The 14682-nt window shown below is 38.4% G+C and overlaps 1 protein-coding gene across 2 annotated transcripts in view; it reads left to right on the top strand.

Moving 5' to 3' along the window:
* The window catches only part of LANCL1 (LanC like glutathione S-transferase 1), a 41310-nt gene extending 27035 nt beyond the window's left edge, over positions 1 to 14275 (top strand). For both annotated transcript variants that reach the window (XM_030853026.2, XM_030853020.2), the window contains exons 5-10: positions 6945 to 7080; positions 7624 to 7770; positions 10055 to 10237; positions 12128 to 12304; positions 13398 to 13470; positions 14082 to 14275. In XM_030853026.2, the coding sequence (XP_030708886.1) occupies positions 6945 to 7080; positions 7624 to 7770; positions 10055 to 10237; positions 12128 to 12304; positions 13398 to 13470; positions 14082 to 14158 (793 nt within the window). In that variant the 3' untranslated portion in view covers positions 14159 to 14275. The remainder of the gene's footprint in view (positions 1 to 6944; positions 7081 to 7623; positions 7771 to 10054; positions 10238 to 12127; positions 12305 to 13397; positions 13471 to 14081) is intronic.
* The last annotated feature ends 407 nt before the right edge of the window (positions 14276 to 14682 follow it).

Consider the following 14682-nt stretch of genomic DNA (forward strand, 5'->3'; position numbering starts at 1 on the left):
ATAGATGTGTACTCGTATCTCATTGTTAGCTTAATTTGCATTTCTCTGATGACATATGTCTCGGGGCATCTTTTCATATACTTTTTTGCCATTTGTATATCTTCTTTGGTGAAGTGTCTGTTAAAGTTTAGCCCATTTTTTAAGTGGGTCTGGCAACATTTTAATTAGTGATCATCTCTGAGTTGACCATGGTTTTTGATTCCCACTGTTCATTCTTATAAATCACTGTTAGAATAGCATTATCATTTCTGATTTTATTTGTTGAGGATCCCTCTGCTTTAGAGGTTCACAAGCTAGTCTCATTCAGTGAATCACTCTTAACTTTCATAAAAATAAATTGTAGTGGCCTTTATAGTCTATTATTATAATGCCAGCCTCTCTCAAAATATGTACAGCCAAATAGTAATAGTTTGGTATGTGAAGAATGTTAATAGGTATTAAATGAAAACAAGAGTTGTGTATTCAGACACAGTGGGGAAACACTAATTAAACAAAGTTACGTATGTGCCTTTACTGACTGCTCAGAGTGTTCAGTAGCTTTTATACTTGGGGGAAACCCAGGGGACTCTAGGGAACAGAATTTGCCACGCTTGTCATGTAGGCAGCCCTTTTTCCTCAGGACATCTTCAGGCCTGTGGTTCTAACACTTTTTGGGGAATAATACCATATATTAATACTGGTTTATTATAAAACACTCTTAAGAGAGTAAACTAAAATTTCTTTTTTTTTTTTGATACCTTGGTATTGAAGGTGTTTTTCTTATTTATATCTTTTTTTATTACATTTCAACAGTATTTTATTTATAGACTTGCTAAGGTTAAAAATATAAAATGTGGATATATGATAGGAAATAGCCTGTTTGTGGATGCAGATTTAATTTTTTAGATTTCGAGAGTTCATGGCAGACCAGAAAGAAAAAAAGAATTATTTGTAAATTACTTCCACATCTCCTCCCTTTTAAGGGAAAAATTTCTAAGTCTTTTCAGTTCAACTTCAGGAAATCCAACATTACTTGATGTCATCAATTATTTAATAAACCTACTTACTTGTTTTACTTTCTACCTCACCTTTTTCCTCACATCACACAGCCCTTTTATATCACAGACACTCATATTCTCCGTGTGGTGTCTGTGTTGTGCTCTACTGCCAGCATAGTATTTCATCTTACCATTCCTGTATTTGCTTAATATAGTGGTCTTTCAGAATCATAATCTTGAGTTTTAGAAACCAAAAGGACCTTTGGGATTAATGAAAGTCTAATCCTTAGACAAACTGAAATCCAAAGAAACCAGTTTCCCTAAGGTAGGGGTTCTTCGCTTTGGAATTTTGAGAATCTTAGGGCTTCCAGAGGTATATAGAAAACCCCCAAACTGCATTCAACATGGAGAGAACATTTATTACACTTTTCTTGGAGGGGTCTGTGACTCCCCAGAAGGAGTGTGTGTGCATGTGTGTGCGATCATGTTCAAATTGTCCTGCAGTTGTCTGAAGCAAGTGTTGGGGAAGATAATAAATAGCACTAGTTCTTCCTACTGCTTGATTTATACTGTCTGTTTTCTCCCTTCCTTCTATATAGAGATAGCTGGTGTCACTACACAAATAAAGAGCATTGCCTGTTTTGTGCCCAGTTAAGTGACTATAGCATATAGCGTGCTTTGGGGCCAGCACTTAGAGTGATGAAGCACTTTGGCTTTCTGGTCAGAAAATGTTATACCCTGTTTCTTTTGTAGTGTGATGAGTAGGAAAAGGACTTCTTTTTAAAAAGTTACAAACTTTTGATGACAAAAGGCAAAAACTCTCCCAGTAACACCCTGGGGAAATATTGCTAGGAGTGGAACAGAATTATCCTGTTTTTATATGTCTTTTTTCTTCCTTCAGTGACTTGCCTCTTCTAAAGATCAGTTGCTATTAATATCAACATAGCAAAACAAATAAATGGAGCTGCAATGATACGGGTTTGAGAGTTTCTGAAAACATATAAAATAACCATTTGATTGATAAATGCTGTCATTTCTTCATTTTATCTTAAGAATATAGCATGTAAAACATGGATTTAAAGTCCTGCTTTTAGTAATTGTCAGATCCAACTAATAAGTTTTATTTTTCATTTTTTTAGGGAACGTACCAACAGTTTTTTTCCTTTGTCTTTCTCTTTCTGACTTTGTTTTTAACGTTTATTGAAATACGGTTGATTTACAATATTGTGTTTCAGGTGTACAATAAAGTGATTCAGTTATATATATATAATATATATATATTCTTTTTTAGAATCTTTTCTATTATAGGTTATTATAAGATATTGAGTACAGTTCCCTGTGCTACCTAGTAGGTCCTTGTTGATTATCTATTTTATATGTAGTAGGGTGTATATTTTAATCCCAAACTCCTAATTAATCCCTCCCCCCACCCTTTCCCCTTTGGTAACCATAAGTTTGTTTTCTCTGTCTGTGAGACTGTTTCTGTTTTGTAAACAAGTTCATTTTATCATTTTTTTAAATTCCATATATAAGTGATATCATATATTTGTCCTTCTGTCTGACTTACTTCATTTATAATAATAATCTCTAGGTCCAGCCATGTTGCCGCAAATGGCATTATTTCATTCTTTTTTATGGCTGAGTAGTATTCCATTGTGTATATATGCCACATCTTCTTTATCCATTCATCTGTCACTGGGCTCTTAGGTTGCTTGGTTGCTTCCATGTCTTGGCTATTGTAAATAGTGCACTATGAACACTGGGTTAGATACATGCAACTAATGAGTTTTAATGAATTTAAATACAGAAAAAATGGAATACTTCCTTCTTAAGTATTATTATAATGAGATGCACTGAACAATACTTTATTTTCGAGTATTTGAAAGGTACCTGCTATCAACTTCCCGGATGCAAATGTGTTTGGTTGCAAAATAATTGGTATGCTAGTTATATATCGCCACCTAGTGGTAATGCAGGTCATAGCATTGGCAAATAAAGGAATGGTGTTTTCTAATTCAGTGGTTCAAACACATTTTATTTAGGTGAGAACATCATTGGAGTTAATGCAATATGCAATAATTGTTTTTAGTAACTCCCACAGAGCAGTGTTTGTTTAAAAAATTGATAGTCATTTCCCTCTTTGAATAGTTCTTTCAATACCCTTTACAAAAATCAAGAGTGCTTTTCTATCTCTAAATTCTATACGGTTTGATACATTTATATTAAAACTCGATAATAAATTCCTATGAAAACTCTGAGATGTTCATTCTGTTTACTACAACAGTTAAGTTTGTATCTAGTAACAGATTTTATTAAGTTCTCAACATTACTGAGCTGCCAGTTCTGGTGTGAGAAAAAAATAGAATTTTTCTTAATAAATGTTATTAAGTTATTTAAAAATATTAGGGGTATTGTTTGTGTGTGTGTGTGTGTATGTGTGTGTGTAGTATTGAAGTAGAAAAAACTGGTCCATAACCACCCAGATAACTCTGTTGGCACTGGGGGGAAAAAAGTCAATCAAGGTATTACAAGCAAATTGAAAGCAACCTCTGACCACTGTGGCCCTATTCCTAACATAACCACTGTTCCACTGTGAGTTAAATGCCTGCGTTTGTAATAGAGAAAAATGCATGAGCCAACATTTGCATATTTAACCAATTTGATTGAGATGCCTCCATTTGTTGAGATATAATATAGACAAATTTAACTTTGTCAGTAACTGCAACCAGCCAAGCTTTTTCAAACCCCTCTTTCCTGTTGGGGAGTAAGTTCCCTTAAGGATGCTTTCATAACTTTTTCTCAGTCATTGTTTCATAACTGTAAGCCCTTTTTACTCACTAAAATCATCTCATTCTGCTTATTTAAATATGTCGTCTTCATTTTTAAGCCTAAGTGTTCCCCTCCCACCACAGGCTTGTGGAAGTGGGGAGGGAGGGGTTGGGAGAGGAGGATTGTTTTCTCTTTCACAAGTACCTTCCTTTCAGAGTTAGGACTCTCTACCTACTGATGTATAGCCTGGTGGTAGCAATTGTTAGGTTTTTGTTTTCTTGTTTGTAGATATTGGTTGCCTCCAGAGATTAGAGGTAGGGGCTATATACCCTCTCAGCTATCACCTTACCACTGAGTAAATGAAGGCACAAGCAGTTAACCAAACTCTACCAAATGTACAAACATTAGGAAGAAGACACACACACACACACACACACACACACACACACACACACACACACACACACACACACACACACACACACACACGATTGGTCCTCTGCCCTGTTCTTGTGGCTCAGAGAAAGCCACATCATCCTTTGACCCTTCTTAGATCTTACTCATCAAACGGTGCTAGAGCCCGTACCATCTCCCAGATGTCCCACCCATCTTCACCACTCATTCCACCAATGAAATCCATTTTCTAACATTCCTTACTACACTTATTATCAAATCCTCTGGTGTAAATTTTGATAAAGTTATTTGAAGTGCCAAGTCTCTCTGAACGTTGATTCCTTACTAGAATACTTCAGATATAACCAATCACTCCAGGGATATGATTTTTGATACTTCAAATGCTTATTAACCATTCTTAGTATATAAAGTTAAATAATATACATACACAGGCATCGTTTATACGTAACTACTTTAAAAATACATTTTTAAATCAGAAGGGACCATTCATTTTATAGATGAGAAATTTAAAGTATAGAGATTAAATAGCATGTTTAGTGTCATAAACTACCTGGTGACAAGGTCATTTTTTTGGTAAGGCTAATGTCTTCTCATTACTACTCTTTTCCAGAAATTCCCTGACTCTACCCCCCATACTTTTATAGTATACCAATATCATTTTGTCCAGTTTCACAAAAAATTAAATTGTTTTAATAATTTAAATGGTCTCACATTGAATTTATAGAATAATTGAAGGATAATTGGGATGTGCTTTCAAAATTTCATGAAAAATGTATGTGATGAAAAATGTGATGAAAAATGTAGAATAGCAAGGACATTTTCCCTACCTATCATATTTCCTGCCCCCCCCCGACCAAAAAAAAAAAAAAGGTTCATTCTCAGAGTTCAGACTGCAAGTACAGTTGCGTCCCTGAGCTCTTATCCCTCTGTGAGCTCCACCTACTTTCTGGTTCCCTGGTACTTCCCTTGTTGGTTCTCTGGATAGAAATCTGAGGCTTTGGTTATCCTACTCAGGCACACACTTCCCACGAATGTGCCTGCATCTTGGGAGTCAAGTGATGGGGAGGCTAGAAGGAGAAGTGAGGCAATGGGCCTTCCCTCACCCCCTCACCCCTGGGACCACAGCCCCTCCAGTCAATGAGGACAGGTCCCTCCCTCAGAGTTTTGGCTCCTGTTGCCGTGGCTTCTGCTGCCACCATGAGATTGCTTGTGGCCTAAGGAGTGAAAGAACAGAAAAATGCAAATAAAGAAAAATGAGGTGTTTTACCCACTCTCTCTGATACTAAGAGTTCCCCTTCCTGGTCTTTCTTGAGATAAAACTAAAGGGCTGGGGCTTCCCTGGTGGCGCAGTGGTTGAGAGTCCGCCTGCCGATGCAGGGGACACGGGTTCGTGCCCCGGTCCGGGAAGATCCCACATGCCACGGAGCGGCTGGGCCCGTGAGCCATGGCCACTGAGCCTGCGCGCCCGGAGCCTGTGCTCCGCAACAGGAGAGGCCACAGCAGTGAGAGGCCCGTGTACCGCAAAAAAAAAAAACCTAAAGGGCTCTTGCCGGGACTGTCTCTGTCAGCACTTTGATGCCCACTTCCAGGTTTCAGGCGGCACTGAGTTCAGGCCAGGGAAATACCAGAGGGGAAAATGTGGTAAACTCTCCACTGATTTGGCAGTACTTCGGATTCTGGTCATCCCCATTCTGCCAGCTACTGGTTAGTTTTCAGGGTTCTCAGTAGCAGCTTCACACATTCTCTCTAGGTTTTGGAGCTACACATACTGACTGGGAGAGGCAGGTTGGCATGTGCTTAGTTACTCCACCTGACCTGGAACCAGAACCGAAAACAACTTTTTTTTTTTGAGAAGTTTAACTGAGTCTATCAATAGGGAGCTAATAAATTATAATACATTCATTCAGTGGAATACTGTACAACTGTGATAAAGAATGAGATCACTCTGTATGTAATGCTAAGGAAGGGTTGTCGAGATGTATTGTTAAATAACAAAGCCACAAAACACTTGGGGAAATATGTTTATAAATAAGTATATGTATTCGTATATGTGCATACAATAGTTCTAGGAATATACAAGATACTGGTAATCATGGTTCTTTCCAAAGAGAAGGAGTAATAGCTGGGAGACCGACTGATCCCTTTGTGCTGTCGGTATGTGCTACCGTTTGTGGTAACTCAGGCTGCTATACAAACACTTCAGCTAGGCCAGTTGACGTATTTAAGAAATAAATCAAGCAAGGAGATAACTGGGGTGCAGCACGCATTTCATTTTATGGAAATAGGCCCTTTGAGTGTTGCCTTAGTCCTTTCCTCAGACTGAATGTTATAATAGCCAGTAGGTCTTGGCTTCTCTGACCCCAACTGCTGGTCTCAGAGCATGCCTCCATGAGGGGCTAGGGAGGCTGCAGGTGGTCCCAGCCACACTCATGTATTCCTTCATTCTTTGGACTTCTTATTTGTCAGTTCCATTGTGGGCTGAAGAAAAGAAATGTAGTTGATGGTTCATCTTTGAACCCTGATTATTACCCTTTGTGGTCTGGCCCAGCCCTCTTAGTATTTAAAGTATAACAATATATAGGTCATAATATGTAAGTATATTTAAATATTTATATTTTATATATTTTATTATTATATATTTAAAATAATATAATAATTCCATATATGTGTATATATATAACTATATATATATTTGTGTGTGTTGTTTTAAACATATCATTTTTTAAGTATATATCTCTGCCTGGTCCCTTTTACATTACCTTAAGCATGTATTTTTATTCCCAGGCTAATTCACCTAAATAAGATTGATCCCCATGCTCCAAATGAAATGCTCTATGGACGAATGGGCTACATCTGTGCTCTTCTCTTTGTGAATAAGAACTTCGGAGTGGAAAAGATTCCTCAAAGCCATATTCAGCAGGTACTGCGTTTTTGTGCTTTTTGGAGTCTTTTTAGGATCCCACCTACTATCTGCCTAAACTATTGGTTTTGTTTCCCTGGTTGGCACATCCCAGGTAGCTGGAAGGTAAGGTGTATCTTAACCTCTGAAGGTCAGGCATGATCAGAGAACCAGCAGCTTCACTTGGAGTGCTGTTGGAAACTGTATAGAGAGTGACTTGGACTAAGAAGTCCAGCTGCTCCATTTGAGAGTTTAGAGGCCATTCAGAGGAAAATACGGGCCAGATTTCACCTCCGAGGTGCAGGTGTTCCTCTTGTATCTGAAGGAGCTTTGCTTTCCTTTGACAGGTGAATTCTTGTGAGCTGTAGTAGAAAGAGTTCAAAATCTTCCAGACTCTCCCTCTTTTAGGCAGAATAATCCCATGTGCTTCTCTGAGTACAGAAGCAAACTGTGCCCGTCCATGGCCATCAGGTGGTGTCGAATTTGCCATGTTCTCCAGTACCTCAAAAAGTTCCTTGGCGCCATTCTCATTCTTTCCTTATTTCGGTCAATTTCTCCCTGCAGATTTGTGAAACAGTCTTAACCTCTGGAGAAGACCTAGCTAGAAAGAGAAACTTCACAGGAAGGACTCCACTGTTGTATGAATGGTACCAAGAATATTACGTGGGGGCCGCTCATGGCCTGGCAGGAATTTATTACTACCTGATGCAGGTAAGAGGGGATGATGATGCAGCTAGAATGTGATTCCTGACTGTACTCTCTAGGGTGAGAAGACAGGTGCTCCAGCCCTATTTTTTCATTTTGCCAACCACTGCATCACTCTCCTGGTAATCACCTGGCCTAGGTAAACAGGGACAGTGCTTGTGAAAGTGCATTTAAAGTGTGTAAAAATAAAAGCCAGTGTGCTTTGAGATGATTGATTTGTAGGTGAGCACACTTGCCCACCTCACGCCGCTTGTGCAGACTAAAGTGTTTTGACCTATTCTTTTAGATGAAGTGCCTTCTGCTCTGCTCTCTCTCAGCAGATGCCTTGAATTAGTATTATTCCACACGATAAGGCACAACCCATTGAGACAAATTTCAGGAGTAAGAACAAAATCAGTAGAAAACAAAGGAGAATATGCTGCCTAAAGCTCAGTTAGAGAGCAAAACTAAGGAGCCTTTTTGGTGGATTTTGTGTAACTTACCTGAAAAATAGCTGAATATGCCATGCTCAACGGTTCTTCGGATCTAAAACTATTGGGGGACATCAGCCAAAGCCAAATAGACTAAGGGCAAATAGAGTTTACTGCATCAGGCATAACCCGGAAGGGGAGGTCAGAAGAGGGCTTCTCATGAGAGCATCATTTCCAGGGGCTTGTTTAACTCTCCTTAAGGAGAAATCGGCACTTTGTGTAAGAATAAGAATTCATGGTAAAAGAATATTGAATTTTTAATGATGGTAAAGGTGCCCCCCTCAACTTCCCAGAGTACAATGTGGCATAAAGAAAAGTGTTTCATTGATATGTTCTACAAGAGTGGTTGGATATAAATACCAATAGCTGGTTGAGTAGCTGGCTATAATAATGCAAAATCAACATCAGACCTATCCTCTCCCTATAACTAAACAAGGACAACAAAGCTGAAAAACAGGGTTATTATTGCTTTTCAATGCAGAGTCACTGAATGTTAGTGGCAGTAGGAGACCAGCTCTTGTATTTATTCTGCACTTCTCAATTCAGAGTTTTATAATTAGGGGTTTTGACAATTCAGACTTAAATTCCTTTACCTTGCTGGCACACTCCCTTGTTGGCTCTCTATTTCCAGAAGTAAATATAGATTCTTGAAAGTTTTCAGGAAAGAAGAAAAACCTTGAAGTTTCAAGGTGAATTAGAATCATACATGTTAATGACTGGATGGCCTCATGACCTTTCTTTGAAGCAGATCATCAGGTGTCTTACCCTCTGCCTCCATGTGTCGGTTGTAGTAAGAAACCTGGAAACCCAAGTATTGAATTTTCCATTTGCACATAATTATCCATTTGAAATGATTTAATTTTTAATCCTAAAAGTACATTCTGGTAGGTGCCTATGTATCAACATAAAACATTATTTTTAGGCCATTTTGGATAACTTCTGCAAGTTTGAGGAGAATCCAGTCATTCACCTCTAGAGTTTTAAACTGAGCTTGAACAATATTCTTTGGGTAAAGTGAAATCTAAATGTGCCCTAAAGAACTTCGTTGCGTGTTCGGTATCTGTGAGCGCCTTATGGTCGGTATCTCCTCGTTCCCTGCCGCCTCTGCCTGTGCTTCACAGCACTGCCTCCCTCTCATCCCAGGTGCTCGCCCCCTGCCTGGCAAAGACAAGACTGAGTTTGTTGTTTAAAGAAGTGTGAGGTGCATTGAATTAAGACCAGGACCAAAAGGAGAAACTAAAAATTGTATCAAAAATGAAGGCTCATATGCCATATGGCAACGAGTCCTATAAATCCATACATTGTTGTATCAAAATAATCCTTCATAAGTATCAGTCCCAGATCTTTTGCAGAAAGGCTTAATCTAGAGTCACACCAATGCCGGGATCTAGATCCCAGGTCTCCCAACTTGTTAGCATCCTCTCCTATTGGAAATATCACCTATCACTTCTCTAAATGCAAGTTGTGCCTGGTTTGTCTAATGCATCTCTTTGTGGTCTTTAAAGTGTATTTAAGGTATCAGAACCTTAGGAAACTTCTCATACACTCACATTCTTAAGCATTGGCTTTGGAAAATTATTCATATGTATATAGATAACAATAAATATCGAAAAATAATACGTACATAAGGCTCCAAGTATTAACGGATAGCCTAATTTTAGTTTGGACCAATAGGTAAAAAAATTGGATGGAATCCAGAACCTCTTAATGACTTTCAGTTCATTTTGGTCATATTTTCCTTCTTATTTAAAACTCATCCCTGAGCCTTAGGAAGGTCTGTTTGTTTCCGCAGAACTGATAATTCCCTTTCTTGTTTTTAGCCCAGCCTTCAAGTGAGCCATGGGAAGTTACATAGTTTGGTCAAGCCCAGTGTAGACTATGTCTGCCAGCTGAAATTCCCTTCCGGCAATTACCCTCCTTGTGTGGACGATACTCGGGATCTGCTAGTCCACTGGTGCCACGGTTCTCCTGGGGTAATCTACATGCTCATTCAGGCCTATAAGGTACCGTGAATTTTCTCATTTTTAGAAATAAATTGGAAAACATAATATAAAATTCTATAATTTAAATTAGTTTTCTGTATAATTCTTGAACAATATATAGACAAACCATTTGTTGGACCTAAAATCACTTTGCTGTATGCATTAGAATTCATTTTCACAGTATCCATCTGTACCACAGCACACATTATTTCATAGAACAGGGGACTGCTTCACGGACAGGTAGAGGAGCCAAGATTAGCATCAGTGGCAGAGCCAAGATAAATATCCCAGGAGCTCAATTAAAAATAGAAAGAATCTCCTTGGGCATTGCTGGTGGGATGTAAATGGTAAAGCTACTGTAGAAAGCAGTTTGGCGGTTCCTCAAAAAATGAAACACAATTAACATATGATCCAGCAATTCCACTCCTAGGTATATATACCCAAAAGAAGTAGAAACAAGGTTTCAAACAGATACTTGTACAGCAGTGTTCCACAGCAGCATTATTCACAGTAGCCAGAAAGTAGAAACAATCCAAGTGTCCATCAACAGATGAATGGATGGACAAAATATGGTGGATACATACAATGGACTATTATTTAGCCATAAAAAAGAATTAACTTCTGATCCATACTACAACATGCATGAACCTTGTAAACATTATGCCAAGCGAAGTAAGCCATATCCAAAAGGACAAATACTGTAGGATTCCACTTATATGATGTGATGGTTAACATGAGGTATCTAGAACAGGCAAATTCATAGAGAGTAGAATAAAAGTTACTAGGGGCTGGGAGGGTGAGAATTATTGCTTAATGGGTACGAAGTTTCTGTTTGGAATGTTGAAAAAATGTTGGCAATAGATAATGGTGATGGTTATACAACATTGGGAATGTAATTAATACCACTGAATGGTCCACGTTAAATGATTAAGATGGTAACTTTTATATCTGTATTTTACCATAATTTTAAAAATTCAAATATCACTTCTAAAAAGCATGCTATGACAGAGCCATAATCGAAGAAGAAAAGGTTTTTCTTTGAGGGGGAAAAATGGAAGTAAACCAAGATATCTATGTTCATTGGTGCCCGTTCTACAAATTACAAACCTGTAGACTCTAAGTAGGGACTGGCATCTCATGGCCTAAGTAAGCGTTTAGTATATCAGATTTTGCCTTCAGGAAGCTAAATATAATGCACAAACTTTTAAACTGTCTTATTCTACTTCTCTACTGCAATGAGATATTAAAAATGTCAGGAATTCCCAAGCGGTCCAGTGGTTGGGACTCCATCCTTCCACTCTAGGGGGCACAGGTTCCATCCCTGGTCAGGGAACTAAGATGCCACAAGCCATGCAGTGTGGCCAAAAATAATAATATTTTTAAACCTTTGATCAAGATATAGGAGGCCACAATAGATTGTTAAGACGTATCTATTTTTCTGAAAAGTATAGTGTTTTATAATCAAATCAGTTTTTGTAATCAATTTGATAAACAGTTTCTTCTCCAGTGTATAAAGAAACTTTCTAGTAGTGAAGGGTATCATTGTTAGAGAAAAGACAGTGTTTATTCTTTGGAAATTGACTAACGATAACAGCAAGTTGCAAGTAAATAAGGCTACTTCACCAATAACACCCGCATACGCAAACATACATACATATAAAACTTACACCATGCAGACAAGGTCATGCCCAGTTATGTATTTAAAAACAAAAAAAAAACCTAGTGAATTCTTGTAATTTGTCCCCACTGATAAAACACATCTCTCTGTCTCTGTATTCCTACCCTTCCTTGCCGAGGCACCTCCCTGTCTCCTCCCTTACCCTGTCTCCCTTTCTCTCCTATCAGGAAGGAAGGTCAGTGGAGGTTTCTTTTCTATCCCTTGTAATAAAACTATGTCCCTTGACTCTGCAGGTGTTCAAAGAGGAACGGTATCTCAGTGATGCCTATCAGTGTGCTGATGTGATCTGGCAGTATGGCTTGCTGAAGAAGGGGTACGGGCTGTGCCACGGCGCTGCAGGGAATGCCTACGCCTTCCTGTCGCTGTACAACCTCACGCAGGACGCGAAGTACCTGTACAGGGCCTGTAAGGTAGGAGTCAGAACCGCTGAACAGAACGCACCTTTGCACAGGAGGCTGTAGAAGTGTCTCTAGTTAATCTGATTTAATTCATTTATTTTTTTACACCATAAGTCTATAGAACAAACACAGTTTAAGAAAAACCTTCAAAAGCTATTCAGTTGGTCATTTGTAGAGATGTGGATGGACCTAGAGAGTGTCATACAGAGTGAAGTAAGTCAGAAAGAGAAAAGCAAATATCATATAATAACGCATATATGTGGAATCTAGAAAAATGGTACAGACGATTGTATTTGCAAGGCAGAAATAGAGACACAGACGTAGAGAACAAATGTATGGGTACCAAGGGGGGAAGGGGGGGGTGGGAGGAATTGGGAGACTGGAATTGACACATATACATTATTGATACTATGTATAAAATAGACAACTGATGGGAACATGCTGTGTAGCACAGGGAACTCTACCTAATGCACTGTGGTAACCTAAATGGGAGGGAAGTCCAAAAGGGAGGGGATATCTGTATGTGTGTGGCTGATTCATTTTGTTGTGCAGTGGAGGCTAACACGACATTGTAAAGCAACCATACTCCAATAAAAATTTTTTAAAAAGGAAAAGAAAAGAAAATGAGAGAAGAGGGCATTGGTGGGGCAGTTCTATGAACAGGACTGCCTTAGTTAGTTATTTAGAACTTTGGACTACCCATGTGTCATTAAATGTTTTGCTGTGGAAGAAAAAAATTTTTAATCAAAAAATAAAAATTTAAAAAGCTATTCAGTTGAATTAGCTTTTTTTTTTTTTTTTTTTAAGGACATAAATCTACTCAGCAGCATTTGTGGTGGGGTTGGAAGAGTGCTGGGAGATGTAAGGTGGTTTTGTTCCTCTCTTTCTTCTCTGATAACCTTGGAGATGGCTCAGACAGCTCATTAAATTCCTCCCATGCTTCATTCGTACTCTTTTAGACCGTCCATTTCTCTGCATCAGCCCCTTTCTCTGCCTTGAAGATAGTTTTTGACTTTTCAGAGTAAATGTTAGAGACAATCTCTGTCAACTTTTAGGGGTCTCTAGAAGAAATCACTTCAGTAATTTAACTTGGTCTCATTTTCAGTTCGCTGAATGGTGCTTAGATTATGGAGAACACGGATGCAGAACACCAGACACCCCCTTCTCCCTCTTTGAAGGTATTTTTCACACGTTACTTACTTGCCTTATAATATCAGCATCTGCTTCTCTGCTTAGTAATTAATGTATCTTAATTTGAGTTTTGTCAACAAATTAATTTCATAGTTATTTCTTAAACTGCTTCTTTATTTCCTAATACAATAACTCAGTATTAAAAATCAGTTTTTTTATGGACCACCATGGACCCAATAGTAGTAGTTATTATGGTGACTACTGTTTATGGAGCCAGGCACATGCTGGGCATTTTGCAGATGTTTTATCATAAATCATCGCAGCAAAAATATACATTATTCCTCATGTCACAGATGAGGTTCCTGAGGCTCAGACAGGTAAATGGGGCCACGGTGAAGGAGCTCACATATGGTAACTGGCAGGGCCATGCCTTGAACTTGTCTGGCTCCGCTTTCCCTCCTGTCTTCCACCTGGGTAAAGAGGCTGAGCCTCTCACTCGTGATCTTGTCTAACAAGCTGCAACATATATAAACAGGTGCCCACTTCATTTAAATCATTTAAGTTAATATCATAATGTCATTTATGCTGCAAAATGAAGCCAGTCTATAATACATTCATCATTTGGTGTAATAACTTGTGCCTCTTTCTTTTCCTTCAGGAATGGCTGGAACAATTTATTTCTTGGCTGACCTCCTAGTGCCCAAGAAAGCCAGGTTTCCTGCATTTGAACTGTAAGAGGAAAGTCCCCCCAGTGCAACTCACTGCATGAGCCTTTCTGTATATCATACCTGGGCTAAAGCAACAATAGAGTCAAACTGTGTACTTGATTTAGTTGATTTTTTTTTTTCAGAATATGTCTTTAATTCAGTTCCTTTTTTATTATTTACTTTTATTTTAAAATATCCAGGGAAATCTAAATTAACTTCAGTTTATCCTAAAGGGAGGACAGGTGATATATGTACAGTATTTTGAGGGCATATACGCATATATTTCAGAACTTGGAGGCAGTCGTATTCTTACTAAAGCTTATGAATATAACCGTCTGTTACAGTTCTAAAAATGTTTAAAACAACTAAATGTAGATAAATACATGCTTATCGCTGGATATTGACCTCCACCTCTTCCCTTTAGTATTTTTTTTTATGACAGTTTTATGACTTTGCTTTTCTCTAAGTGGTTGATAATGAAAGGGGACAAAAATATAACTATATGCTTCCAGGGCAAAAATTGCAAGAGTTGCCAACTGGGCTAGGGACCTA

The sequence above is a fragment of the Globicephala melas genome, chromosome 7 (genome assembly GCF_963455315.2).
Source record: "Globicephala melas chromosome 7, mGloMel1.2, whole genome shotgun sequence".
In the NCBI taxonomy this organism is placed as follows: domain Eukaryota; kingdom Metazoa; phylum Chordata; class Mammalia; order Artiodactyla; family Delphinidae; genus Globicephala; species Globicephala melas.